Source organism: Malaclemys terrapin, chromosome 4 (genome assembly GCF_027887155.1).
Source record: "Malaclemys terrapin pileata isolate rMalTer1 chromosome 4, rMalTer1.hap1, whole genome shotgun sequence".
Classification (NCBI taxonomy): Eukaryota; Metazoa; Chordata; order Testudines; family Emydidae; genus Malaclemys; species Malaclemys terrapin.
The window spans coordinates 17,769,599-17,796,941 of NC_071508.1; the positions used below are offsets into that span (position 1 = coordinate 17,769,599).

At 51.3% G+C, this 27,343-nt stretch overlaps 1 protein-coding gene across 5 annotated transcripts in view; it reads right to left on the minus strand.

Annotated features, from left to right (window-relative positions):
- FOXP4 (forkhead box P4) overlaps positions 1-27,343 on the minus strand; it is a 144,610-nt gene that overhangs the window by 53,670 nt on the left and 63,597 nt on the right. For all 5 annotated transcript variants that reach the window (XM_054025523.1, XM_054025524.1, XM_054025522.1 and 2 more), the window contains 3 exons: positions 24,748-24,837; positions 3,804-3,926; positions 1,220-1,306 (listed from right to left, as the gene is read on the minus strand). In XM_054025523.1, the coding sequence (XP_053881498.1) occupies positions 1,220-1,306; positions 3,804-3,926; positions 24,748-24,837 (300 nt within the window). The remainder of the gene's footprint in view (positions 1-1,219; positions 1,307-3,803; positions 3,927-24,747; positions 24,838-27,343) is intronic.

Here is a 27,343-nt window from a genome sequence, read left to right on the forward strand (position 1 = left end):
TGCATGCTTCTGGTCCCTTACACATGGACCAGAACCACTACGCAGAAGAAGATAGGAAATGGAGAGACAGTCACTAGCCATGGATGAAATCTCAAAAGAGATTCAATAATAAGCTCCCCAGTGTCTGAGCCCAACTAATCCGAAACTGCAAAACTGGGCAGGGGATGTCAGGAAAACAGGCTTCCCATGCCAGATACCCAGCACTTTCCGCCTCCACGGGGGCCAGGAATAGAAGAGTATTCTATTACTACTACAGTCTTAACCCAGGCTAGGGTGTCACGTCCTCCAAATGTCACCTCCACCCCATCCAGGCCCTGGTCTTCAGTGCACCTTTCACTCAAGTATTCCTCCTGAGGTCTGGCCGCACACAAACTCCTCGCCTGAGCGCAGTGGTGCTCGTCACATGGGTAATGGCTGACGCGCGAGTGCTGCTAACGCTCAAGGTGAAGTGCAGGCACAGCTCAAGAGGGAGTCCTGTTGGACGGGGCATCTCGCAAACACACTGAATTTCAGCCTCTCTCTGGTGCCTTGTATTTCCAACTCTCCCTCTCTATCTCAAGCTAATATTAGTCAGAGAAAATGGCTCATGGTCGCCAACTCCAGCGGTTCAGCTCTTGGCTCTTAGGGACTCACGGGGGAGAGGGGAAAAGAAAAGATGTTTCCTCTCCTCTTCTTGAAAAGATCCCTTCTGGATGAAGGGGCGGAAGCACAATGCTGCCGGCCCTCCAACATATTCCACTTGCACAGAAGCCTCCGGCATGACATGGACTGTGGGTCGGACTGTACGGAGAGCTCCCCGAGGGAGAGACGTTCCTATGCTGGACACGGCATATGGACACCGCTGCTCTCACACCCAAGTGACCTCATCACCTCCCACACTCCAGGCATGTTTTATAGATGCATCATCCAGTAATGATGCACTGTGAGCTACAGGGTTACGCATATGATGTGGAATTTTATGATAGGGGTAACCACAAGAAAAGGTGTCCCAGGTGGCTTAGGTCCAGCTGCCCCACCCTCCCAGCCCTATAGCACCTCATTTATCCATCCACCTCCATAACCATATGCCCCTATCCCCTGGGCCCCTCCCTCCACCGACATGCCTGCCAGCGGGCTACCCTAAGATTTACACATGCCACGCCTTTTCCCTCCCCTTTGGCTTGCAGCAGTTCCGATCTGTGCCTGCGTCTGTGCCCCGAACCTGTATGGGCGAGCTCACCTCTTTGGGTTGCTGCTTTCCGGCTTGCTGCTGTGTCAATAGCTGCAGGTGAAGCTGCTCCTGTTGCTTCTTGTAGTATTCCTGCAGCTGAGGGGAGGGAGAGCAGAAAGCAGCACACATCAGGGAGGCAGCCAGAAGATCCTGCCCAGGCCTAACCACTTAGGTTCTTAAACTGGGCTTAGCACAAGGCTGCCAGCTCTGGCCATGTTACTGCCAGGCTCACGATGTTTGTTGGTTTGCTTAAATACCCAGCTCCTAAAGTCAGGTGAAAGAACGTTTCAGCTATTTAAAGACAGCACTGGCAGTCTGATGCTCTTTGCCCAACTCCACGGTAGACGTGAGACCCACAATCAAGATTTTGACTCCCTGGGATAATTAAAATTCACAATAAATAAATAAATAAATAAATAAATAATACGCCTTCTCAAGTGTCTTTCACTTGAAGCTCTCAAAGCCCTTTACATATACTAATTAAGCCTTGCTTATTATTAATCATCATTTGTATTAGGGTACGGCCTAGAAGCCTCAACCAGGTCAGGGCCCCATTTTGCTAGGTGCAGTGACAAACATGTACTTAATTCAGTATTATCGTAGGTATCAGCAATTAGTGATCTGCGTTTTAGAGGGGGGAAGTGAGGTGTGAGGAGGTGGACTGACTTAATCAAGGTCTCACCGTGAGCTCGTGATACTGTAGGGAATGGAACCCAGGAGTCCTGACTCCCAACCTTCTGCTCTAGCCAGCAGAAGTACCCTCCCCCCCTCTAAGCCCCACACGATGCTTTGCCAAAGGGTGTGGCTGAGATTGACGTGCAGGCCCCAGCAGCAGTCAAATTAAAACAGCCTATCAATGAGAATGAGACGTGTTCCCAGAACAAACAGCACCATGAGTAAAGGTGACTCACTCATAATGGCTAGCGTTAGGGCAGAGAGGCTGAAATACTATGGTGATGATGGAAGGGTGCTACAGGAAAGTCTCTTCCCCCTTTCTTCTGGCTTGTATAAGCCTCAAGAATGCACTCCTAGCCTTTCTGAGTAATATTTCTATTGCATGCTGCTTTTCTTCCTCCAGATTAGACTGGCTGTTCTCACTTTGGCAGGAGCTGTGGTCTAGCAGCAGTTGGGGCAGGAGACTAGGAGCCAGGACACGTGGGTTCTATCCCCAGAAAGCCACTTCCGCTCAGTTTACCCATCTGTAAAATGGGGACAACAACAACTACACAGGAAGCTTAATTAATGCTTGTAATGCACTTTAAGATCATCTGATAAAAGGTGCTTTTGTTCCATATTTTGGATTTTCAGGCAGAGGTAAATTCCAGCTCTAAGATTCCCTCCTCCTCCCACTCCCGTCTCCAAATAAACTGTTCCTGATGGATTTGTTTTCCATAAAAGCCACAAAGAAGCATCCACAAAGCTGGGAAACCCTTGGCTTCTGCTGAATGCTGGGAAACTTTTATCAGCTCAGGAATTGACAGCAGCAACTTTGCTTTTTCTGTCTGCGGAACAGGTTTGGAAAGCCAAGCTGTTTACCCGAAAGCCAATCAAAACCAGGTCTCTATAACTCGGTTGAACAGGGTTCCGAGAACATTGGGTCAAGAGGTGAGAGGTGTGATGTTTGGTTTTCTTCTGGTGGAGAATGCAAGCTATTCTGGCCTGGGTTGTTTAATTTGCAGTCAAACATGTTTCTTTATCCGGCTCCAAAGAAGCTCCGAGAAGGACTCCACCCAGGTTAGTGTTTACCCTTTGTTCTTTCCCTGGGGCCAACCTTGAATCCTTATCAGCGTGTTTGGAGTAAACAGGTACAGAAGGCAAGAGAAGGGTGTGGAAGATGCTTGTGGGATTTCTCTCCTACTCCCCCTCCTTCCCCCCAGCTGGAGATGTTTACCCACGTCCTTGTGTTTTGGAGTTCTTTCCCTCCACCGCTCTTTTTGCAGAGTGTGAGTGAGTGAGTGAGTGAGTGGGGTGTGTGTGTGTGTGTGTTCTGGAATGCAGAGAAAGCTCAACTCCAAGGAATGAACCCGAGCTGCTAAGTCTGGGTCTGGATCCAAACACCTGCCCCAACTCAGGGAGAGTCCAGAGTCGAGCTTGAGGCTTGGGGCCCACTAGAGAGACAAGGGCGAGCCACGAAGCTTGACCCCAGATCCAAATGGTCCCGCCCATCAGGCTTTGGCTCAGGCCTCTCCCCACTGAAAACCAAATCCTGAACGGGTTTTAATGTAGACACTGTTGTAGGGGATTTTGATGCTGCAGTAGAATCCAGCTGCAGTGGGATTATTGATAATTCCCATTCCATGGTGCCAACGTGGTTGGGATCCCTAGGGCAAGCAAGATGGGGGACTGGAGACAGCCGTAGAGAGGGAAAGGGCCAGGCTGCTTGCATGACTGTTTTAGAGGGGGTGCAGCCTCACCCGACACAGAGGCCAATGTCACTGGAGAGAATGGGGTGGAGTGCAGGCCGATGCTGACCCTATTTGCATCCATGGGGCAAGGATTCTTTATTTATTATTTTTATGTTTTAGGAGGGTGCAGAGCTCAGTGAGCCGGCCTCGTAGGGTACATGGAGGAAGGAGGCCTCGGCTGGCCCTACCTGTTGCAGCATGATCGCCTGCTGCTGCTGCAGCAGAGCTTGGAGCTGAGGAGGAGACAGGATCTGCTGCATCTGCTGTGGCGTGATCATCTGAGGCGACATCATAGCGACAGACACGGGGACCTGCGGAGACAGAGAGCGAGAGCGCGTTAAACACAACCCCACGCTGAGTTCGCAGGAAGAAGTTCTCGCCTACAGCTACAAGCTCCAGCCGTTCCCTCGTTAAGGCTGAAACAGAGTTTCCCCTCCAACTCAGGCCCTTAAAAACCCTCCCCCAAATTCCAGCCTTGGTAGGCTGGGCCGGGGCTGCTTTAGGAATGTCCTACCCACTTTGAAGTCAAATCAGACATGGGGTTCCCTGAATGATGCTCCCTCAATATAGGGCTGCTAAGCCCAGCTCCAAAACCCCTCAAAAACTGGTTTGGGTCCCAGACCTAGCAGAGAGGATTTGAAAATGTAGCCAGCATCGCCAAGACCAAGCATTCAAAGGCCATGAGTTAGGCCCAAAAGAGCCATGAGATTTTTAATATATAGGGGTTTTTTTTCCTTGGGGAAGGGGTATTTCCCTTCTTGGTTTTGAGCCTTTAAGGGGGTCATGTTTTCAAGCTTTCCTCCACAGTCATGAAGGCTACAATCTTACTTGCATTTTAAATGAAAGTAGAGATTCTCACGTAATCACAGGATTCCAGGAGCCAAGGTGTTAAGCAAACGTCATGAATCGCCAGATAAAATTGCAAGCACTGATGTCATTGCCTAAGGGCTCGATTTTCAGAGGCACTGCACACCCATAAATCCAATTGTAAAAGGGGGGGGGGAAAAAAAATCGATGCTCTGTATCTTTAAAATCAGGCCCTCGAATCAGCAGAGGTTTGGGTTTTGCAAAAGCAAAACCCTGTCTGGTTTGGATCCGGACTCCATTTTATCTGAATCTCAAAAGCCATGGGAGAGAGGGGTGGGGTCAGAGGTTTACCCATCTTTAGGGTCCTCATGGCACTTTTTACTAAGAACCGGTAGCCAGAACTTCTCTAACCCACTGCTGCTATGCATTGGGAAGGTGGGGGCAGAGATTCTTGAGCTGCAAGGTGTACGATTTGGAGAAAATGTGGCGCACACAGTGGGCGCAATCCTGTGAGATTCTGAGCACCTTCTGGGAGCTACAACTCTCATCCAGCCAAAGGAAGTTGTGGGGACTCAGAGCCTTGCCCAAATCTTATTTTAGGCGATTGCAGGTGCCATTTTGCCCCTCCCTGGGGTCAACTAAAGCTCCCCACCCTGCCCCATTCTGGGCATGGACCAGCTGGTCTGGTGTGCTTTCCATCTGCCTCAATTTGGGGAAGTGTAACAGGGCAGCTGGCCCCTTCGATGAAATTGGGCCCCGCTGTTCTCTTCCAGGTGTGCCCTAGTTTGGTGTCATGAGGAGGGCAAGGCTGCCCTGAGCGTTACAAATGAGATGGCCCAAAAGCAACAGAGTTCACAGTCCTCAGGCAGGCGACTGGGGTTCCCTAAAGGAGAGTCCAGAACCCAGAGTCCACAGAGAGCACGAGCGAGCTCAAAAGAAGAGCAGAGCTGGGCTGTGAGCAGGGCCGGCTCCAGGCACCAGCTTGCCAAGCAGGTGCTTGGGGCGGCCACTCCGGAGAGGGGCGGCACATCCAACTATTCGGCGGCAATTTGGCAGACGGTCCCTCCCTCCCGCTCGGAGCGAAGGACCTCCCGCCGAATTTCTGCCGCAGATTGCAATCACAATTGCGATCACGGCTTTTTATTTATTTATTTATTTTGCGCCGCTTGGGGCGGCCAAAACCCTGGAGCCGGCCCTGGCTGTGAGCTTCAGGGAAGGGGTGCCCTTGCAGGAGAGCATGCGGAGAGCTCTCTAGTGAGCAGGGGAGCCAGATCAGGCTGGTGAGAGCAGAAGGCAGGCGGGGGGGGGGGGGGGGGGGGCCCTACAAACTTCCCCAGCCCAGAGAGCTGCTGTCAGAGAGGGCTGAAAGCAATAGAGCCTAGTGGATCCTTCACTCAAAAAGCTGGAGCCAGAGGCCAAGGAGGGCTAAAGGCTGGGGAATGGTGGAGGGGTGAACCCACCCATGTCTCCAGGGGAGAGCTGGAGCTAGGCCTGAGAATATAACAGGGCAGAGAAGCACCCCAGCTAGAGGGGTTAGGGTGAGGCATGGTGAGAGACACTGGAGCTGTACCAGAGAGCTGGGGAATAGTGAGAGATGCTGGAGCTGTATCTGGCCTCCCGATGGATGGTTGGGAGTTGAGAATGAGTAAATGTACTGTTTGGTCAGTGCTGGGGAAATCTGGATTATGGTTGTGGGATTTCTTATAATAAATTACTCCCGAAAAGGGCTTGTGTGGAGTTCCCAGGGTCTCTGGAAGAAAGGGGAAACCAAGGCAAGCATGCTTGTAATGCCACAGCTGGAGAGCAGTCGAAGTGGGGGTTGCCTTATCACATACAGTGGAGACTGAAGGCAGGTGATTAGCCCCTGGAAGAGGGGAACTGCAAGTGCCCAGAAGAGGGAAACCAAGGCAGGGGGCTGCTTGCAGGGTCATCTGAGGACAGGATGACTGAGAAATGGGGAGGGAGGCCCAGGATGTCCGTGGCCCTTTCCAGGTGAACTGCTGTCAACTGCTCAGGTGTTGAATCCCAACATCCCATTTTCGGGCCCACAACCCAGCCCTCCAGCCAGGACCTTCTCTTCCCCACCCTTTGAACTGCAGCATGCGGGGAAGGTACTGGCAACAACTGGGTGGGGGAGAGGGGGGACCCACAACCCATATCTTTTGCAACAGCTCTAGGGCGAGTTTAGTGCCCGTTTCCACTACCCCTAGCCCCGCCTTCCCCTTCCCTTCATTGCTTAAATTCTCTTCTAAAACACACCTAACAAGCTCGGGGCCCCAGAAGAAAGGGGAGGAAGGGGAGGCATTTGGGCTTGTCAATCAAATGTCACCTCTTCACCTTCCAAACTGGTTCTAGCAGCTGTTGGAAGCGGTTGGAAGCAGGCCGGGTCAGAGAGCCTGCTGCAGCGGGGGGCAGAGGGGGAGCGCTGACCCCAGGCGAGCAGAAGTTTTTACTGGTGATAAGCCAGGAGGAGGTGGGAACAAGGGCAAAGTATTGAGCAGCAGATCCCAACATGAAAGGTATCAAGAGATGCCAATCCTGGATACCGCCGTCCGCGCGGGCTCCAAAACGACCGAAATAGAGCAGCTGCGGCTCCCAAACTGGGTCGTCGTCACTCACAGGAGCTTGGAAGTGGGTCGGAAGAAGCTCGTGACCAACCCTCAGTGAGCGCACCCCCTTTGGGGGTTGCCTGAGCCGAGCGGCTCGGGGTCTGATGTGGAGGCAGAAGGGAAAAGTGGCTTTCCTGTCCAACCTGATGTCCACGGGTAACTGGCATGTGTGTGGCGGGCGCGGGGGAAGTGGAGCAGGTGCTCCGATACCACTGCAAGCGCCTGCGCAGAACAGATTGCAGTTCCTGAGTGTCAAGTGTTTGGCCAGCAGCCCCTCCTAGCAGCAAAGTCCACTGGGACTCTAGCTCACAGGCTACGTGTCATAAGCAGCTTCAAATTCTTTGAGTTTCATGGGATATGTACGGCTGCCGAGTCCCTCCTTGAACTGCTGCGACTTTTCCAGCACTCGGGCCTGCTCCTGGGGGGGGTTCATGGGCTGACCCCATCCCAACGGGGTTGGGGGGAAGGGGGACAGGGGACGGTGGCTAGCCATGCTTATCCGAGGGGGTGTGTCTCTCACCACCCAGTGCTAGCTGTCCTGGCTTAGCACAGCCCAAAGCAGGGATTGGGGCTCCGTGCGCAGCACGGAATTGGGCTAATTTCACGATTTCCGTGAAATCGTGATTTACACAGGGCCTTATTCGGAGTATGGGCCACACATCTTGAGAGGCTCTCTCGTGGACCTTCCCCCCTCCCCACTGGCTGCCATGCAGTTCCCCCACCCTCCCCACTGGTGATCTTTTTAAAGCTTCCTTTAATATGATTTAGCCACTAAGAAAGGAGGAGGAAGCATCGTATGGGCCAACCAGCTCTCCATAAGCCACACTTAAATGCTCCACGGACCACAGTCCTAATTAATCTCACTCATGGCAGGCACCCGAGCTGGGCACAGGGCTTCACAGCACAGGTGCTGGGTGCTGCATCCCTTCTCAAGGCACCGATCTAAACTTAAAGGAGGGAGCGAGAGAGAACTAGAAAGAAAAAGGGGGAGGGAATAATATTTAATAATATATGGAGATATATCTATCTCATAGAACTGGAAGGGACCTTGAAAGCTCATTGAGTCCAGCCCCCTGCCTTTACTAGCAGGACCAAGTACTGATTTTTGCCCCAGATCCCTAAGTGGCCCCCTCAAGGATTGAAATCATAACCCTGGGTTTAACAGGCCAATGCTCAAACCACTGAGCTATCCCTCCTCCCAAAGGAAGGGGACACTGGTAGCCAAAATACTTCTAAAAATCAGACCGTGGAGAAGTTATCAGGCTTTGCAGAGACATGAGGAACGTATCAATCATCTCTATCCAACCATTATTTACAGCTGACATTAGTAACCCATAATTACCATGCCAAGGACCGGGTGGGCTAGGAGAGCTGGCTAGAGGACTTCTGTTATATTAGAACGCCCCCTGTGATTTGGGATAATGCTGGACGTCAAGTCCTGGGCATTTGCTCTGGAAACTAATTTCGCCCCAGACAAGTTAAGAGCCAGAAAAAATGGGGGGGGATCCTGAAAATTTCAGAGCCCCCTATCGCCCACCCCCATATCCAGGCAGAGGGCAGACATCACCCCAGAATAGTTTCCAGGGGTTTGACCCTGCAATGCTGGCCCAGGGGGGTGAGCTGTAGTCAGCACCTGGGAATGGAATGTAAAGCTATTGTACATTCCATGTTAACCCTGCAATGTTCGCCTCTAAGTGGAAATGCATTCAGCACGAGCCCTCCCTGGACATCTGCAGAAAATCTCTTCCACCTAAACCAACTCTCCTCGATGCCCTCCAACCATGAAAGCAGGTAACCTTGGCTGGCCAGAGCAGGGAAGCCTGCCTCTCCAAGGAGGCTCCATGCTAGATTGGTCTTAGCCAAAGTGACCCTGCGATAGCTGAGGGCCGGGTTACCAGGAGGGGAAAATCGGGCAGAAGATTTTCCTCGCTCTCTGGTCCTACTGGAGGCAGAGCACATGTGGGGCATAGGGAGAGGAGATCTCAGTTCCAGGTGGTGGTGAGTTACCTCCTACTTTGGTCCCAGCCTTGTAGGGGGAGATTGAGCCAGGCAGGGAGCAGCTGAAATAAAGCACAGGCCCCTGACCGCTAAGTAGCTGCTCACGCCCAGCACTGTTAGGCATTTCTAGCAACCTTCTTGGGAGAGAGCTGCAGTAACCTATTCTCGTCTGTAGGAGGCGCTTGGCCTCAAAACCCTCCATTTACACTTTTTAAACCTGCGAGTGAATGAGGCCTCCCCCCCCGCCTCCCGCAAGTCCTTTTAACTTGCCCGAGGCCATGTCAACCGCAGACTATAACCCCCTCCCCACCACAAAGGGAGCGGCTCCAACCGGGGCCTGATGGGAGCCTAACTCTTCCAGGGACTGCGGCTGAGGGTATTTGATGTGCGCCCTCCCCCCACCCCCCTTTTCAAACAGGGCCGGACATGTGTTCATTAGGATTTGTGCTGCCAGGGTGCTGCAAAGAACAACCCACGCGTAAAGTAGGAAGGGTTGGAGTTTGGAGAGCAAGGTGGCTTGATTATTCACAGCAACCTGTGCTTCTTTTATGCAACAGGTGACCTGTTATATGTTTCCAGGTATATCTGAAGGTATTGGCAGAGCTGTCTGCAATCAAGTGTCTCAGAGGCAGATAACCACTAGCCCCATTTGACAGACACGCAGAGGTGAAGCAACTTGCTTATGGTCACTTCGCGGCACAGCTGAGAACAGAACCCAGGAGTCCTGGCTCCCAGCTCTAATCACTTCAGCACACTTCTTCCCAGAGCTAGAAACAGAACCCAAGAGTCCCCGTTCATGCCTGATCTCCACAATATGGACCCCACCTACTTAAGAGACCTGCTTCTTCCCTTAAAGCTCATTTCAGCAGCTGGGCGGAGCCAGGGGTAGCAGAGCTCATGGAGGGGGCTACCCTCCATGGAATTTGCTCCCCTTCCACCCTATTGGTCCAACTGAGCCGGAGTTTGCTGACCTTTGAGAAAGGTTGCAAGGCTTATCTATTTACTCAGACTTTTTGCTAGAGGGAAGTGTCCCGGGTGGGCCGAGTTTCATTTGTCATTTCAGATCTCTCTCTCTCAGCTGACTTCTTGTAAAGTTATTTATTAATTGTTGCATGCTCACCCAGAGGCTGCAACTGAGGCATCTTGGATGAAAGTCAGCCAAGGAAATCAAGGCCACAGGAGCGCTTCACCCGGGCAGAAGCCGGACTGCTTGCCCTCCTCGCTCTGGGAGGAAAAGTGCAAGGACTGCGGGGGCAGGGACTGCCTTTTGGTTCTGTGACTGTACAGCACCTAGCAGAGCAGGGTCCTGGGCCATGAATTGGGCTTCTAGGTGCTACGGTAACACACACACAGAAATAGTAAGTGCTAAATTAGTCCCTGCAAATAGCTGCACAGTCCTCCCGCCATTGGGACATCTGCAAACACTGGTCACAAGACCAAAACGTATCACTGAGGGGGCCTCAATATGTTCCTCTAGGAATTAGATGAGATGACCAGTTTGATAAGCTGGTGTCACCACTCTCCCTAGCCCGGTAGAGGATCTGACCAGTTGGGCATTCTCTCACCCAACAGTGGAAACTTGGAGATTTAGAGAGACAAATCCATGCAGTGGCGGCACCAGGATAAGTGAGAGCACAGGGTCGGTGCCCGCTCCTGGGGAGCTAAGCCTCACGCTAATTTCCCTTTGCCATTCATTAGCTGGCAACATGCTCGGAATGAGAGCCTATAATTAATCGCTCATCTGCATCCCCCATCCAAACGTCTTCCCCCGCCCCAACCACCACGCAGCGCATCCTATTTGATACACGTTTGCTGGCATTTTCAAATCAGAGGCATTCTAATTACCGGAGAGTTATAACACCTTCCATTTCTCGCCCGGCGGACTGACACCCTGTCAAGAGCAAAGAGAATTGCCAGAGGTTTTGACAACACTAATTGCCCCTATAATCTAAAAACACAAAGGAGAAGCGATTAGTCGTGAGGACCGCAGCTCTCGATCCGACATGAGGTTTTCACAACGTTACAAGAAAACAAAAGCGGCGCCTTTTAGAGTTTGATGGCTGCTAACAAAAGCAGAATTATATTTTCATACAACCTTTGTCTGCCTTAAATGGCTTTCCCCTTTGCGCTACGATGCCGAGCTGACATGGGGAACGGTTCTTGTGGCTTCTTGAGAAGTGGGGGCGGAGAGGAGACAAGCCAGGTACCTGGACTTTGGTTCCCGTAAGATGTGTATTTGAGGCTGAAGAGTTCTCGTTCCAGGTCTTGCATTATGTGGGAGGACAGGTTCCAGTCTCGCTGCACCATTGGCTCAGGTTATCTAGCTAACATCAAGCTCCTTCAGGGCACCATGGGTCCGGGTACTACAGCTGGTTGGAAAATGAAGATTTCCTCCTCCCCCCTCCCACCCCAAAATTTTTCAGGTGAAAACCAGAAGTTTGAGGTTTATTGACAAAAAGTCACAATTGTCTATGAAAAGTGGAAAATGTCCACAAAAGTATTAATTGAGTTGAAAACCCAATTGTCCATCGCAAACCGTTTCACCCAGTCCTATTGGTTACTTACATGACCCCATCACTGCGGTACCTGAGCACCTTATAAATGTCACAGTACCTCTGAAAGGTGGGGGCATATTCTCCCCATTTCACAGATGAGGAGCTGAGGCAGAGAGATGAAGTGAGGCATCAAACAAAAAATATAAACTAGGCGAGTCAACAGGACCGTCAACCAGGGTTACCTCACACCACGGCCAAGATTTCCCCAGGAAACAATGATCCTCATGTCAAACCAAGAGGCAGACAAGCAATGTGGAGTTGGCCCCAAAAGGGCTCGGATGCAGGACTCTCTTATGAGGGGCACCGTGGGCATCTAATCTTAGCCAACGTGTCCGTGAGGCCGTTGGGAGAGTCAGTGAAGACACATGAAGGATTTTAAATTCGCTGGGGATGCTCAGCTCTCTCTGTGCCGGAGAATGAAGCCAAGGGCTGGGCGAGATTGGGGCATGCACGAGAACGCAGGGCCTAAGCCTCAATCCTCAGATCACGGTGCGTGAGGAGAAGCAAACAGAAGCATTGGCGGAGGTTATTTCACCCTCTCCACCCCGCATTGTTCGCAACCAGTTCCTGACTCAGGGGTCTAGTTGGATCCCCAGCTGCTCAAACTTAACAACTGTCCTGCTTGCCACCAGGGCCGGCTCCAGGCACCGTGCTTGGGGCGGCAGATTGTTGGAGGCGGCATTATGCCCAATCCTAGGGTGGCATGACCGCTTTTTTTGTTGTTGTTGTTCTTGTTCCGCTCCGGCCGCCCTGTAGGGGGCGGCGGCGCGGACAACCAGAGCGCCCTGCAGGGCAGTCCTCTTCCTTCCCTCCCCGCCGACCAGAGCGGAGCTTTCGCGGCAGCGCAGCGGGAGGGACCGTGTGGCAGCGCCCTGCTGTAACCCTGGCCGCCCCCTTCTCTCTCTCTCCCCTGCCCGCTCCCTCCTCCTCCATTCCCCCCCCAAGCCTGTCCCCCTGCACCCGCGCTCCGGCCGCGCCACAGGGTTGTTTTTTTTTTGCGCTTGGGGCGACCAAAAAGTTAGAGCCGTCCCTGGTTGCCACTGCTCTCCATGCAGAGGAGATGCATGCCAAGCCATCTATCTCCACAGGCCTGGTAACAGCCACACTAAGGCGCCTAATGGCATCTGAGATGATAAAGAGGAAAGTGAACCGAGCAGCACGTACCCAGGGGATGTCTAAAAACATGGATGCTGAACAGCTTACTTAACCTGGAGCCCTTTAACGCAGCGCCTGCAGCTACTGTGCTTGGGACAGGCTTAATGGGAGACACAGTCACGTGAGCCCTGCTGCCAAAGCACGACTCACTCACACAGCTATTGCAATACACCCACCATTCGGGCGTTCATTTGCAAGGGCCATGACCAATATCTAGGGATGTGGCTAAACCGGAATCTCGGCCATTGGGGCTCCTGGTGTTCTAGGCATAGCACTTTAATGAGCCATCTACCATGTCCAAACCAGAGACGAACCCTTGCGAGAAAGATCGGCGCTGAGAAAAATAAACCGTGTATTTCCGGGGTGCAATGGGTTAATGCTCAAATCTGTCAGCTAGAGCGCTAGGGGCTCAAATCCCAGCCAGGTTGAACAGTTCCCCATCACATAAAGGCAGCATGCCATTTGGCATTAACTGCCACTCCCTTATCCTGCATCTAAGGCCTGGTCCCCACTAAGTCCCCACTTCGGACTAAGGTACGCAAATTCAGCTACGTTAATAACGTAGCTGAATTCGAAGTACCTTAGTCTGAACTTACCGCGGGTCCAGACGCGGCAGGGAGGCTCCCCCGTCGATGCCGCGTACTCCTCTCGCCGAGCTGGAGTACAACGGCGAGCACTTCCGGGATCGATCCCAGAACATCGATTGCCTGCCGCCGGACCCTCTGGTAAGTGAAGACGTATCCAAAGTAGTGGTAGATGTTAACAGAGTAGGAGATTATTGGGGCATGATGGGGTTGGGTTTTATTCTTCGTGCAGCACCTAGCGCAGCGTGGGCGGTATAGAAAAGCAACGGCATATCATGGTAACACGCAGCAGGTCCAAATGGAGCTGAAAGAACCAGCATGGCCATTTGGAAGTCTACACAGCATTCAACGGCTCCCACCACGCCTCTTTCATCTTGATTATCTCCAGTCGCCCTAGTGCCTCCCTTCCCTGGGAGCTGAACTTTTTCCTCTTTCTGAATATTAACTCTCCAAGAACCACCACCACAACAAAAACTTTGCCTGGGCAGCCTGGACTGCTGGATTCTTCTCTCCAAGAATGGCCTGTATTATGTGTCATAGCTGGCATCTGCCAGACAACGAGCTAAAGAAGGGAATGACGCACTCCTTGGCCCACTGCCATTCCACAAAACTGCTTACTAACAGCTTTGGCCCTTGAACAAATGCCTTGACGTTGTATCTCTGATTTGAGAACAGAATCGGGGGGGGGGGGGGAATGAAAGGGGTGATTTTCTGAGCTGTCTTGGCTGTAATCCCACTGCACCGGAGACGGGAGGGCGGCTGGGGATGGGGGGGAATAACCAGTCTGTGGGTGGAAAACAAGTCTCATGTTAAAGGGGAAGTTCTGCTCTTGGTATAAATCTGAAGCAAGTTCACAGAAGCCAGTGGTGTTCAATGGGATTTACACCAGTGTCACAGAGCAGAATCTGGTAGGGAGCATTTTTACAGGAATGAGAATTCAGGACTGAATGAGCATTGTGAAAAATAAACCTTCCTTTGCAACCCAGAAGAGAACGTTCCTTCCAGATCAGGGTTGAGGTTCATTAGTGAAGCAGAACAGGGGAAAGCCACACACTGAATGACTATGCTGACTGAACTGCCTTCTTGCTTGGAGTCTGACTTACTGGGGCAGCATAAGGAAGTCCGAAACTCAATGAAGGAAGAAATTAAAGACCCCCTTCATTCTTGGAGTTGATATTCCAGCCCGGAACCTTGCAGTAGTGGAGAATCAGGGGTAGTGGGAACCCCTGATTCCACTATCGTAGGGAGTGAATGCTCTTATTATCTCAGGAGACACAAAAGTTTGAAGCTTGAGAGATGCAATTTATCTTCACAAGTCAGGGCTGGGGCCATTCCCCACTAGCACATGGAATATTAGAAGACCCACAACTTGCCCAGACTCAAAGAGTTAATGGACAGATCTTCCGCTTCAGTTAGAAACAATGTTAATCATAGGAGCATATTTCCAAGAAGCTGGGAAACTATATGAAGCGCAAAGGGGTCAGGCATCATAATGAGCAAGGTGGGAGCAGTAAGTTAGAGCATTTAGAGAGAAAGGTCTTTAGTCACTTTTCTTGCTCAACTAAACCCTTTCCCATATATCCCAGTCGAAAAGCTAACACAGAAGAGCAAACCCAGCTGTCCACTCATCTGCACAGCTATGGCCCTGATCCTGTAATCTGTCCCATGCAGATAGATGCCAGAATCCCATTTACTTCAGTGGGACCATAAAACAGCACATGGGCCTACTGTGTGCATCTCGTTGCCCAATCAAGATGTGTATTTATGTATACACCCTGTACAGATATACACACATGCATACTACAGCTTAGTTTGAAAGCATGTATGCTGGCCACAGAGCTCAGGGCACCGTACGATAGGAACGCAAAAGCCATGATTAAGATAATAAAAATGAAGATCAGTTTAAGAACATCCTTTTTGAATCTGAAATCAACAAAACACATCAAGCGGGTCTGCTATGGGGACGGGAAGAGCTAAACGAGGAAAGGGAACAAATACCTGGCCAACACCAACCTTAGAATGGCTTTTCTTTAAGTGGATGGACCATGATAGACACATAAGCCATACATCCCCCCTATAGCGCACACACTCTCATCTTCTCTCCACCTGGGATACTGTTCCATGTAGGCAGACGGCCCAACACATTTCACTTTGAATTTGGACTAAACCACCACCACCAGATGGTAATTATGAATCCCCACCCCATTTGAGAGCAAGCCTCGGCCCGAGCCCCGTCACTACATTTGCTGGCTCCCAAGAAAGCATCAGGCCGACACATCTCCAGCTGCACTGCAGGAAGCGGCTACCTGCATTTCAGGCTCTGGAGTTTATTTGGTCTCGACTCCGTTTTAAAAGACGACAACGAGGGCTTTAAATACTCTGACCTGGATTCTGATACTACACCGGAATAACGCCACTGACTTCTGTGGAGCGATTCCCAATTTAAAACCCACCAAGTAAGATTGGAAACAGTCCCTGGAATCTACTCTGCTGCTTCAAGTCAATAGTAAAACTCAACAGAAGCAAGATTAGGCTCACAGTTAGAGCGTCAAGCAATATACACATGCCATGGAGAATCAGAACAAGAGAGTGAACTTTGCGTACAGATGAGAACATGAGACTGATTCTTCATTACCTTATACCATGAGTAGCCGGTGTGAGTATGAACTGCTACAAACGCAGAATGGTCTACCTGGATAAATCTCTTAGGTATTTATACGGCTCCTATCACCACAATATCTGAGCATCTCACAATTTTCCCGTGTATTTATCCCCGCAGGGGCCCTGTGAGGTGGGGAAGTACGGTTATCCCCATTTTACTGATGGGGATCTGAGGCCCAGATTTTCCAAGGTATGTAGGTGTTGCTGCGCTCAGCATTACAATGCCTAACTGATTTAGGATCCTAAATCTCATTTTCCAAAGGGGTTTAAGCACTTACGAGACAACATTCCCATTGTGAGTTAATGGGATTTAGGCCCTTAAATGCCCAAATCACTTTTTAAACTGAGACTTAGGCATTGCAACGCTGAGTGCCACAACCCCTAAATACCTTAAGAAACCCAGGGCCAGAGACACTACGTGAGTGACTCAAGCTCACAAGGGCAGTCTGGGAGTAGAACCCGTCTCCCCAGTCCCAGAGTAGTGCCCTAGCCACTGCACAAGCCTTCCTCTTTCTAGTTGGGTTTTACACACATTTTGTGCACTCTCTACACTGCTGAGAGTGATTTCACAGGGTGCAGTGGCAACTGGGAACTGATCGCGGGCGAGACCGTGGAGCGCACCAGGAGAGGAGACGTGCAAGGGAGCCTTTCCAGGTGAAGGTGAAGGCAGGAGCAAGTATGTGGGTGAACGCACCTGTGCAGAGGAGAGAAGGTGAGTTTGATGTTTCAGTCACATGTACAAGTTATGAATATGCTGTATGATCTCACCTGCACGCATCCTCGCCAGTGCCAGGCACCCCAGTAGATAAAAGGAAGATGGCTCACGTATCCCTACGTATCAGCGCGCCTTGTCTGAACGTTTCCTGTGGCTGACAATCCCTTTCAAAATCTGCCACGCCCCAGGGAGAGAAGGCGTCACACTACGTCCCAGGCTGGCACCGCCTTGGGAATGGGCATCGCTGACAAAACGGACGCAGAGGATCAAAACCCAAAGGCAGGCGTCTATCCGGGTGGGGGGTGTCTTATCTCCCTCTGACAAATACCTGAGTGGGGCGCTCTCTTCCTTACCCTTTGGCAATACTCGTCTAGCTGGTCAGGCCAACAAAGTCTTACAGAATTGAAGTGATTTCTTGGTCACCCACTCTCCAAACACTGTTGCTCTCCTTGGAGCAGCTGGGCCCCTGGGCTGGTGTTATTCCTGTAGCCTGCAGGGTGTGGACCGAGCCACTAGTTAGGGATCGCTATTTGGTAGAGGCCAGACAGCCAAAGGGAAGGGGACATTGGAGAAAGGGGCCTAGACCTGGGCGCTGCAGATTCAAGTGAAAAAATCTCAGCGCTTCACCACCAGAGTTCAAAGGGGCTGTTCTATTTCTCCTCAAGAGGGAACGCGGAGGGGCCGGTATTGATCTGTCTTCATTACCCATTTCACTCAAGTTTCAAATCAACAAAATACACTTTTCCGCTCCAGTGCCCTCCCTGCCACAGCAGACAAAAGAAAAAGCAATTTCCTCAAGTTTGCTCCAAACTCTCTGCTCCTTCCTCAGCGCCCTTCTTCCCTCTCCCATGACGGACACATTTCTAGCCCCAGAGACCTCGTCCCACAGGGGACAGGAGTCTCCCCCTTCCCCTCCAGCAGGCAGAGAGCAGGATGGGATGTTATCTCCTAGCTGGCCACCTGCTGATCCATGCTATGGCTTCTAGGTTGACAGGAAGGGGGGTGGTTTCGGAGTGAAATTGCTACCTTTTTGCCTGGAGGTTCATGGCCTCTACTCATCCAAAGAGCAGATGCAGCATGGGACAGTGGCAGTACAGGAATCCCAGCTGCCTAGTCTCTAACAGGGACTGGAAACCGGCAATACAGCTGGACACTTCCAGACCTTGGGTACGAAACTGGCAGAGGGTGACAATGACCCAAAGTAGTGCCCACTGAATGGCTGTTTGGCAGCTGATGGGAAATGAGCTTGGTGGGTCTCGGGCCAGATCCCAGGAGGCAGCATCCTTATCACAAGTTGCTCCCATTGCAACTGGTGCTTGTTGCCCATCCAAAGAGTGAGTGGGAATAGGGATCAAACCCCCTTTCTTACCTCTAGAGGGCATCCCTTCCAAGGCACACTGGTGGGGCAGCTGTCAATGTCTCTCTTACGTCTGTTCTAAAGGTCAACAGAGATTTCAGTCTCCAGGTCCATCATTCTGGTAATCAGCACTAAACTCACTTTTAAAAGAAAGTCACAGAGGTTGGCTTCCAGTATCCAGAGCCGTGGTTCTCAACCTAGTTACCATTGTGGGCCGCACATGCAGCTCTCTTACGTGTTATGTGGGCTGCATCCACACAATATATACACTATCTGTATGGCCCTGAGGATGTCACATGAGCCGCAGCTGTGTGTTGATTGGACCGCAAGTGTTGAGAGCCATTGATCCAGAGTCACAGCTAATGGGATATAGACCGAGACACCCCCCCAACTCATCCCACACGGAGCCAATGAACAGCCACCAAATGTTAAATTTCATCCACTTGGTGACATGGGCTGGATCTGAACCAGTGACTTGGCTCTAATAGCCCACGACTGATCCCCAGCCTCTTAACAGCTGTAGCAGTTCACTGGGAAAGTTCAGTGCTAGAGGGTGACCCAAGGCACAGAGTTCAGGAGAGTTTGGATCTGGAGAGGTCATTCAGAGCGACCTGCCCATGGAGCTATGAGACCCATCCTGAGACTCCCATTCAGGTCAGCTAGGATTGCAGGTACTCAGCCTCTTTCATGATCAACAAGCTAAGACTTGGCAGGCTTTCACACAGGAGACAGAGCATGGAGATGGGAACACAGGTGGGAACCAGAAAACACCAGCCCTGTGACACCACACCCCCAGTGAGGCTGGAAAGCACCGGGCATTAGGTATTTTATCAACACGTCTTGAACTGATTCTTCCATCATCATCTAGCGCCCCTGCACGCAGTTCCGTTATTAAGTACCTGGAGGCGGAAAAGTAGGGACACAAACCATGCCATGCTGGGGGAAGAACCCACTGACAGTGACAGTAACCACCCACATGCAATTTCTTTTTTAGGGGAGAAAAAGGGGAGGTTTTGTTTCAATGGTGGAAAGCAATTTTTTGTAAGGTTTCAGACTTTTTTTTACCCCAGCTGCAGCAATCACATGAACTGCGCACTGCACCCAGGGCCAGCTCTAGGGTTTTTGCCGCCCCAAGCGGCGGAAAAAACAAAAACAAAAAACCTGGGATCGCGATCCGCAGCAGCTCCATCGCACCGCTTTCTTCTTCGGCAGCAGGCCCTTCCCTCCGAGAGGGACCGAGGGACCCTCTGCCGAATTGCCGCCGAAGAGCCCGACGTGCCGCCCCTTCCCCTTGGCTGCCCCAAGCACCCGCTTGCTCAGCTGGTGCCTGGAGCCGGCCCTGACTGCACCTCTGGGTATGTCGAAGGAAAGAGGATTGGGGGAGCTTCCACGTTTGAAATACTGAGTCCTCGCAAGCTCAGCAGCTACGTACTGCTTTTCAAATACACATGAGCAACATTCTCTTAACTATCACAGCCGGCTCGATGCCCCAGATGTTCCCCTATCAGCAAGGATCCTTAGAACAGGGGCAGGATCCTGACATACTGAGGCCCAAAGGCACTTAAGAATGGAGGCACCCCAACTGAGAGACCTGGGGCCTGGTTTTGCAGAAAGTGCTGGGCGTCCACCTCTCTCACTGGCATCCCTGGGAGCTGCGGATTCTCAGCGCCACTGAATAAAAAGCAGACTTGCGTTGGAGGGAGAGGGTGCCCAAAAAATGAGACATCAAAAAAAATATATCCAACTATCAGTGGCCACCTTTCATGATATCCAAGGTACGATGAGACTGACACTGCCCCTCTCTGTGCCTCAGTTTCCCCATCTGTATAATGGGGATGATGGTACCAATCTCCTTTGTAATATGCTTTGAGATCAACTGATGAAAAGTGGTATAGAAGAGCTAAGTATTATTATAATGGACATTAAGGACATTTCCTCCTGCCAGCTGATATTAGACCCTAACCTCCATGCAGTTTTTCTATTTAAATCCAGTAAACCCCGACTCAGCAAAGCATTTAAGCATGTGCTTAAGTCCCACTGAAATCAACGAGACTTGAGTATGTTCTTAAAGTCAAGCATATGCTTAAATTCTCTGCTGAAAGAGGACTGACTGCTGCGTGAGGGCCTCAGATGCCAGCAGGGAGTTTGGGGGACTGGTTTCAGCCTGAATGGGGCATTGTGCCCCCTTCATTTTGAGCAAACTCCAAAAATCTCCAAGTGAAACTCAGCTGAAAGAGAGGAGCTTTTTATCTGGATTTAACGGAGAGCCGCAAATCAGGCCAGACTGAACCCCCAGAGTCTGTTTCATCCAGTCCCATAACAGCCAAGGTGGGGAGAGAGGAGCTGAAATGAAACCTAATGGTATTAACTAGCATGAAAAGGACAGGCAGTGTGCTGCAGAACAGAGCCCTGCTCACCAGATCACTGCACTAGGAGCGCAAGAGAACGGCCAACCCGACTGTGATTCCACAGGGTGGTGCTGAGCAGGTCTGAGTGTCCTCAGCTCCCTTTGAAGTCAATGCGAGCTCAGCAGCCCAGTGCAGGATCAGGCCGCTAGCCAGACAAAGAGCAGCCTGGAGAGCCAGCCCATCCTCCTAACTCCTGCCACACAAGTGAGACAACACAAGGGTTGCAGGATAGGTCCCTTCAGGACCTAATCCTGAACAGGTGCTGATCACCTGCATCGCCCACTGATGTCAATGGAAGTGACGGGTGCTTAGGAACTTAACTCACAAAAGTCTCCCCCGGCCTCTGATTCCATAGCTCCCTCCAAGAGCAGTGTGCTTCCCCCAGTCATTCCATGCTCTCTGCCCCCCCTTCGCCACCCTGGATTTGGTGGTGGAGAAGCCCTGCTCCCCGCCTGCCGCCGTCTCACCATACAATAGCCTCTCTCCTTCTCCACTTCAGTCTGAAGAAACCCTCCTGGTCAATCTCATCCACACCATTCCCCGTTAGATAAACTTCCTTTCAAAGGAGTCTGCTTAATCCTCTATCTCCCCTCCTTCAGATCCTCCCCCAGCTGCTGGGCAGGGGCAAGCCGGGAAGGAGGGGGCGGGGAGACAGGTTGCTATTCCTGACTAATATAGCCTACAACTTTCACAAGTTCTTTTGCAAGACAAAAGGGGGAGGAGGGAGCCGGACTCTTAACTCTGAACAAGCCAGCCAGATGGATGGACAGACAGCAGCGAAAGGGAGGGGTGGGATGGAGGAAAGAGCGCAAGAGAGAAAGCAGATCACGAAAGACTGAGGGTGAAAGGGAAGATAAACAGGCAGTGACAGAATGAGAGACACACACCATGGGAAAAGAAACAGAAGGAGGAACGTGAAAGAGAGAAATGGAGAAATAGACACACACACACACACACACACACACACACACGTACGTAACCGGAATCTGACTTCACTCTTACTGTCTTTGTTCTTTCAAGATATTTTCCATCCAATGACTGCATTTCCTTCCTGAAAACACTATTGGAAAAAGCTGCCTGCTTGTGCGGGAGAAGCCCTGACTAATTATTGCTGTTAATACCGCAGCTGTGATTTCCCCTCATCCGTTCCCTCTTCACTTTCAAACCCATTAAGGCCACGCGGCAGCAGGTCCGCTGTCCCTGCAGGGGGTCTGCGCCTCTGAGGCAGGTGGGACGAAAACGGAGACCTGTTTCAGAGTGGCTCTGGACTCCATCCTATCCTGCTAAAGGGATAGAGGTTTTCTGGGGAGTTTCAAGCCTGCAGCAATCAGAGACAGGAAAGATCTATTAGGCCATCCAGTCCAGTCTCCTGTCCCTGCCAAGGTGGGATTCCTTCCCCTAGTGCTTTGTCCCGTCTAAAAATTTAAAAGATTTCAAGGAACGTGACTTCCACTGCTCTCACAGAGAGGCTATTCCAACCCCCAACACGCCACAGGCCTGAGCTGAAGCACACTGTGGTCAAGGGGAACGAAGGCACGAGGTGGAGCAAATACGCTCAATATCAGGTTTGCCGAGAGAGAGGAAGGGAGGTGGAGACCCCCCCAGGCGCTCAAAGACACCCCCTTGCCCAGCCCCAGCGATAATGCTGTCGGTGCAGAGCTGAGGGAAGGAGAGAACAAGACAGACCTGATGGAGAGAGAGAGAGACGGGTGAAAAGATCAGGAGGCAATTATACAACTTGCAACAAAACAGGGGGAAGAAGGAAAAACAATAATAAAAAGCCAGGGCGGGGGGGAAGGGGGAGATTAATTTAATCCCTGTTTCATTCCAGGCGCGCGTTGCCGGGGGTGGGGGTGGAGAGAGGAATAAACAGCAACAAAAACTGTCCCGTGGATCTCGCTCTCTGGGGCACCTGGATGAGCAGAAACCGACATTCCTCTCCTCCCTCCTGCCCCAGATTCCCCCTCCCGCATCCAGCGGGCTTTGGAGCCAGCTCTGCCTGCTATAGGAAGGATCTCCGGCTCAGAGAGAACTCGTGCTAATTACTTTCCTTTGTTAATTAAACCCACGTGGCTCTAATAAGGTAACCTGCTGTTCGCCGATAAATTTAATTAGCCTGAAGGGAGAGCCCCTCCGCACAGCTCTTTAAATTGTCACTTTATATTCACTTGGGCCTTGCTTCTCTCCTTCTCTTTTTGGAGTTAGGCCCCCTTCGCCGGCCGCCCTTCGTGGGAGGAACCTGCCGGAGCGTGGCCAGTCAACAGGTTGAGGTTAGAGAAGGACACTGCCTGTGAAAAGGTGAGGGGGTTGAGGTCATGACCATGGTCAGCCCCCTTTCCCTCTCTCTTGCAGCAATTTTACTCCTCCTGCCAGCCATCCTTTCTGGCAGCACCACGTTTCCCCCCTCAGCAGTGCCCTGTCAATGCCAAGATAAACCACCCTGGTATTGGTCTCCCTCTCGTGGCTGGTCTGTGTAAGAGGATAAAGACCTACTACCGCTACCATCTCAGGAGTCCCTCTTTTAGCTCACTCTTTCAGTGCTGCAGGTCCCAGGTTCAAACCCCACTGCCAGTACCTCCCCCTCGTAGTGCCAGTGATCCCAGCGAGCTTCCTCTGGCAGGCAGTGCCCTGCCTCCTGGGAGGAGCCCATGTATCACCCTTCCCCCCACAGAGCCACGGGCACTAGCTGTCCTGGCATCTCGCCCCAGCACACGGGCCTGCTGGCCCCAAGAATGCTTTCCAGGGGACTCTCCCCCATGGGTGGGGTGTCGCAGACTCCTGGGAGGGGAGCGCTGCACCCTCCCATTGCAGTACAGACAGACTTGCCCTGTCCTTCCACAGGGTCCAACGCCCTACAGGCGTCTGCTTCTATCTCTCTCTCTCCAGGTCCTTGGTTGCCAAATCCAGGGCTGTGTCCAGACAGCTACAGAGCAACAGGACCACTCTGTGGAGAGAGGGGTAAGTCCCAGCATGTTCCCTCATGTTTAATTGGTGAATCAATTTAGTGCTCAGGAGAAGAGGGATGAATAGGACTGGCCTGAGCCCGGGATACAGAAGGCAGCTGTTGTTCTCTTGCTCCCCAGATGTGCCAACATCCCTCATTCCTGACCCACAGCAGCCCCCTTCCCTGCTTCAGATTCCAAATCCAGGCTCCTGTTGAACTGACCGCCAGTTGCTTTGCAGCCAGGATGCACTGTGGGTTTTATGATGCGGGCAAATGGGGCCTTACAGGAGTCCACCAAAGGCAACTCCACTCATGACCTGAGCTGGGATTTAAAGCCAGATCTGCAGAGGTGAAAGGCCAGGTCATTAACCCCAGCTCCCTCTCTAACCTGGCAACACCCACTCACCCCACCTCCGTCCTGGACCCCTTGCCCGTCATCCTGGGTCAGACTATAAAATAAACTGCCCCTGCTCCCCCCACCACCCTGATGTAAGCCTCTTCACGAGAGCTACATAGCCTTAGGGTCATGTCCTTCCATATGGTCCCAGGACATATATGGATACCTCTGTCGCTCTCACACACACACTCTCCCCCTAACCCCAAATCTCCCATGTACACTAATATTACACTCCCGCAACCCTCTCCCACCATAAACATGTGCCCCTGACACACAGCTCATTAATACACACCTACTGAAAAACAGCCTCCCCCTACCAGACCCCAGCCTGCCCCCCAGAACCCACATACGCAGGAGAACTTCTCCTTGGGTGAAATGAAGAAGCCACAAGTTAGATGGATTTGCAACAGCTGTCCTAATCCTCCCCCTAAGCATTCACCGTCTGGGACGAGCAGCCCAAACCAGCGAATGGGGGGGGGGGGGGGAGGGGGAGGTGAAAGACTCCTCTCCTGAAATTTAACCTGTATCCAAAACACTGGAGACATTGTCCCTTCCTTCCCCCACTGACTTCTCTTATGGTGAAGCCCAAAGGATACGGACAGGGACTCTACAAAGTTGTTAAAAAGCTTATGGAGTCGTAGTGGAGCACGTGACCTCCCTGTAGGTGTTTTTAAGCCAGGGACTCTATGGCAGGGAGCGTGAGCGTATGCACGCATGTGTCTGTAAATGGATGAGCCTTCCCAAAGCACCCGCAATCATTTAGGAGCACCATTCTGCTGAAAGTCAATGACGCTCCTAAGCTGCAGAGGCGATCTTGGGAAGCCCACCCAGGACACAAATGAATTTCTGGAGATTGTGCCAACCCCCCTAGTGGAGGAGTTCTCTTTGTGCTAGTAGAACACTTCCCATAAGGGTTTGGGTGAAGGTGGTTCCCTGCCTCACCTGGACTGCGGGTTGCTTGTTCTCATTGCTGCTAGGAGAGGTCAGCCCCGTGGCCTGCTGCAGAAGGAACTGTCTTGCCACCTGGAGAGCCTGAAAAAACAAAAACAAAAAAAGATAAGAGAGTGGTGGAGGAGAAGAGGTAATTTCTCTTTTCAAGCTCCTTGTGCCTTATCTACCTGTGTATGCGCTCACTACCTAGACACCATCCAACTGGAGACAGACCCACTTACTGGTACAGCCAGAAGGATAAAGCAGTCTCAGGAAGCCCCTTAGGGCATGTCTATGCTGCAATCAGACACCCACGGCTGGCCCATGCCAGCTGACTCGGGCTCTGAGGGCTCGTGCTAAGGAACTGTTTAATTGCGGTGTAGACAGTCGGGCTGGGGCTGGGGCTGGAGCCTGAGCTCCAAGACCCTCCCACCGGGCAGGGTCCTTGAGGCCAGGCTCCAGCCTGAATGTGCACACTGCAATTAAATAGTCCCTTAGCCAGAGCCCGAGTCAGCTGGCACAGGTCAGCTGCAGGTGTCTGATTGCAGTGTAGACATACCCTTAAGATTAACTGGATGAGAGAGACAGAGGGATAATGCAAGGAATAGCACCAAAAGAGTGCAGCTCACTTGTTGGAGGAAGATGGCCTTGGACTCAGGAGAGGCAGGTTCTATTCTCAGCTATAGCACAGATTCTCCCTGTGTGACCTTGGGCAAGTCACTTTGCCGGTCTGTGACTCAGTTCCCCATCTGTAGAATGGGCATGCTAATCTTTGCCTACCTCACAGGGGTGCGGTGATGCTAAATCCATTTGTTAGGTGCCTGGAGGGGAGCATATAACTACCAGAGGAGTAGACCAAGTAAAGAGCAGGATTTCACCCCAAATGAATAACCAGTGACAGAATGTGGACATTCTGCAGATAATTTTCAGCAATGCAGGAGAGGAGTTTAGCAGTACTTGCTAGTGACGGCACATGAATCTGTTTATTTTATGGGCGTCTGCCTGGAAAGTGTTGTTAGTTTCCTGAGCATTCACTGATTTGTTTTCAATAATATTTATTAAGTCACTTGTATTAACTAAAAAGGAAACACTTTGCTGGCATTGGAGAAAAGCACGAGTCAGTGAGATTGCCAGTCAAGGCGTATGCAAAAACACGCTGTGAAAGCAAGTGGGGGGAAACGGTGGGGGAAAACGAATGCAAGCCCAATCAAGCGAGTGCACCAGGGCACGAGGAAGAGAGTAACTGCAAGAATGAGTGCGTGAGCACGAGGCATGCACAAGAGAACGCACGTGCGCAAACGGGCAGAAGAGCCAAAGCGTCCACGAGAGCTGGTGAAAGACGGCAAACGTGTGAAAGAAGCCGAGAGGGCGTGCAAAAGAGTAAGAGAAGCACAGGACAGAGAGGTTTCATTCAGGAGCTGAGAGCAGGCAAAGAGAAGGGAATAAATTCTAACACAAACAATCCTGTGGTAGTCCGGGCTGCTGCTCCCAGGTCCATTTCCTCATACGTTCCTTATTTTTTGCTTTTAAAGATTTTGGGGAGAGGGGGGGTACCTTTCTGAACAACAAAGTCATTGTAGTCCTGCCTGCAAGACAGGTTTTTATTACAGCGCAGAGACAGGAGGGGGGAGTGGAGGGGGAGAGGTCGCAGGGTCATAGCCCAGCTTGGCGGTGCTGCAAACAGCATGTGGGTTCCAGTGAGCTGTCAGCGCCAGGGCCGTAAATCAAGGCCCTGGCTTCCAAGAGGCGGCTGTGCACTCCTAGGCGGCGGAGGCACTTGCAGGGTGTGTCCCAAAGAAAGAGCCGCTTGTTAATTTTCCACATTTCCATCTATAAAGAACAAAGTTACTTTCCGTCAGGCATTTATACATTATATACTGTACCGTACACACTGTTCGGAGGGGCAGCTGAATTTACACTCTAAAGCGGAGAGATTAGCACACTCACTTGCACATATCCAGAGTAATTACATATCCAAATGTACGGGGGTAGGGGTAAGGCACATAATACAGTTACATACATACTTACACCTACACAGTGTCATTAGATCATGAATATGCCATTTCAATGGAATCCCTGTTGTTGTGTGCGCATTACACAGGACACAAGCAAATCAGGTTGTCCATCACATATATAGCATATACGCAGTCTAATTATATATTCACACACATACAGTCTGCATAATTATCTAGTGTTGACCTAACACGCAAACCACTCTCAAGCAGCCATCCAATGGACCATCAAAAAAAGATTAAGTCGCTACTGTTTAAACCAAGGGTCTAATTTAGGTCTTGTCTACACCAGGAAATTATTTCTGCAATAAGGCAGGGTGTGACTTGAAAGTGCATTAGTTATTCTGGATTAGCTCACTGTGTGCACTCTCTTATTCTGGAACAGCAGCACCTTTTTCAGTTTGGCTTAATCTGCTTCCAAAGCAATAGCTATACCAGTCCATTTTCCCATGTAGACAAACTGTAAGATGCAAGAGACAAATCTTGAGATTATTTTGAAGTGGCTACTGAAGCTGGGGGGTCCTTATTGCAGGTTGCATCTACTACACACACACACAGAAAGAAAATCATTTGATATTTAGACCCCATTCTCCAGT